This window comes from Limulus polyphemus, unplaced genomic scaffold, assembly GCF_000517525.1.
Source record: "Limulus polyphemus unplaced genomic scaffold, Limulus_polyphemus-2.1.2 Scaffold1182, whole genome shotgun sequence".
Classification (NCBI taxonomy): domain Eukaryota; kingdom Metazoa; phylum Arthropoda; class Merostomata; order Xiphosura; family Limulidae; genus Limulus; species Limulus polyphemus.
Window position 1 is genome coordinate 316,844 of NW_013666792.1, and position 1,237 is coordinate 318,080.

The 1,237-nt window shown below is 34.0% G+C and overlaps 1 protein-coding gene across 1 annotated transcript in view; it reads left to right on the top strand.

Annotated features, from left to right (window-relative positions):
* LOC106462492 (serine-rich adhesin for platelets-like) overlaps positions 1-1,237 on the top strand; it is a gene marked incomplete at its 3' end in the record, with an annotated part of 15,497 nt that overhangs the window by 10,854 nt on the left and 3,406 nt on the right. The window contains exon 6 of the mRNA XM_013922417.1: positions 676-748. Coding sequence (XP_013777871.1) covers positions 676-748 — 73 coding nt within the window. The remainder of the gene's footprint in view (positions 1-675; positions 749-1,237) is intronic.

Sequence of the window (1,237 nt, forward strand, 5' to 3'; positions counted from 1 at the left end):
TATTAAGTAAACGTAAGTAAGAATTACTTCGTTTCGTTGTCCTACTATGTCTCACTGTTAGTACGACTATAATAATTTAAGTTATAATAAGTAGTTGTTGTGTGTGTGTGTGTGTGTGTGTGTGTGTGTGTGTGTGTGTGTGTAACATAAATGTAACGAAACTCGGAAAACGACCTCGACAAGTGACACGTGATAGAATTATTCTTCCATCAGAGATGTACTATGAACATCAAGTGGCATTACGTTTAGTCTATTACTGGAAACGTTTTAATATATCTTGCTTAATGATGTGGGTGGGTGTAATATGTACAAATTTTATATACTTAAAATTAAAGCCCAACCTGAGCGATCGGGATACATATTTTAGTAAACACTAAATCCGAAATATTTAAACAAGTCTTTAGAGACGAAATGGTTTCATTCCTAGTTATGATTGGTACTTGTTTGTAGTTTCATTCCTAGTTATGATTGGTACTTGTTTGTAGTTTCATTCCTAGTTATGATTGGTACTTGTTTGTAGGTCGTTACCGTAAAAAGCAAATGTCTTTTAACTGAAGTGTCTGTCTTCCCCCCCCCCATTTATATCTACCCTTATCATTTAAGGTAATAATGTTTTTTAATTGCTCAAATGTAACACGTTTATGCCAATATTCACCTTTTTATGCCTCATTTTAGCGATTTGTCCGAAGGATTTCTGTCGAAACAACGGCCACTGTCGGGTTGGATCAGATGATAATTTTTATTGCAGGTAAGAAAAGCAGTAAAATGTTGTAACAAACAGAGGAAAAGTGTTTTTTTTTTTAATCAGCTTGCAGATTATGTTCGAATAATTACTTGTTTTATGATTTTACATAAGTAGATAGGTAGTAATGTTGGTGGTCCTCCTTGAAATATGTATATTTCGGTATAATTATCTAAACAGAGCGAGAGATGTAGATATTGGTCATCTGGGTACGTATGTCTGAACAGTCATGAATAGATTAGTAAAACTTGTCAAGCCCATGACATTCTCTTGATTTATGAATCTAACTTTTGTACCTGTTGTAGCAAAGGTTCAAGGCTCTTCTCTCAAACTTTTTTTAACACAAAACTAATACCACATCTGAGAGAGAGAGAGAGAGAGAGAGATATTATAGTATTAGAAATAATTATAAGAATACAGATAGATAGAAACACACACACACACACACACACACACACACACACACACACACACACACACTACGTTATTAGTAAC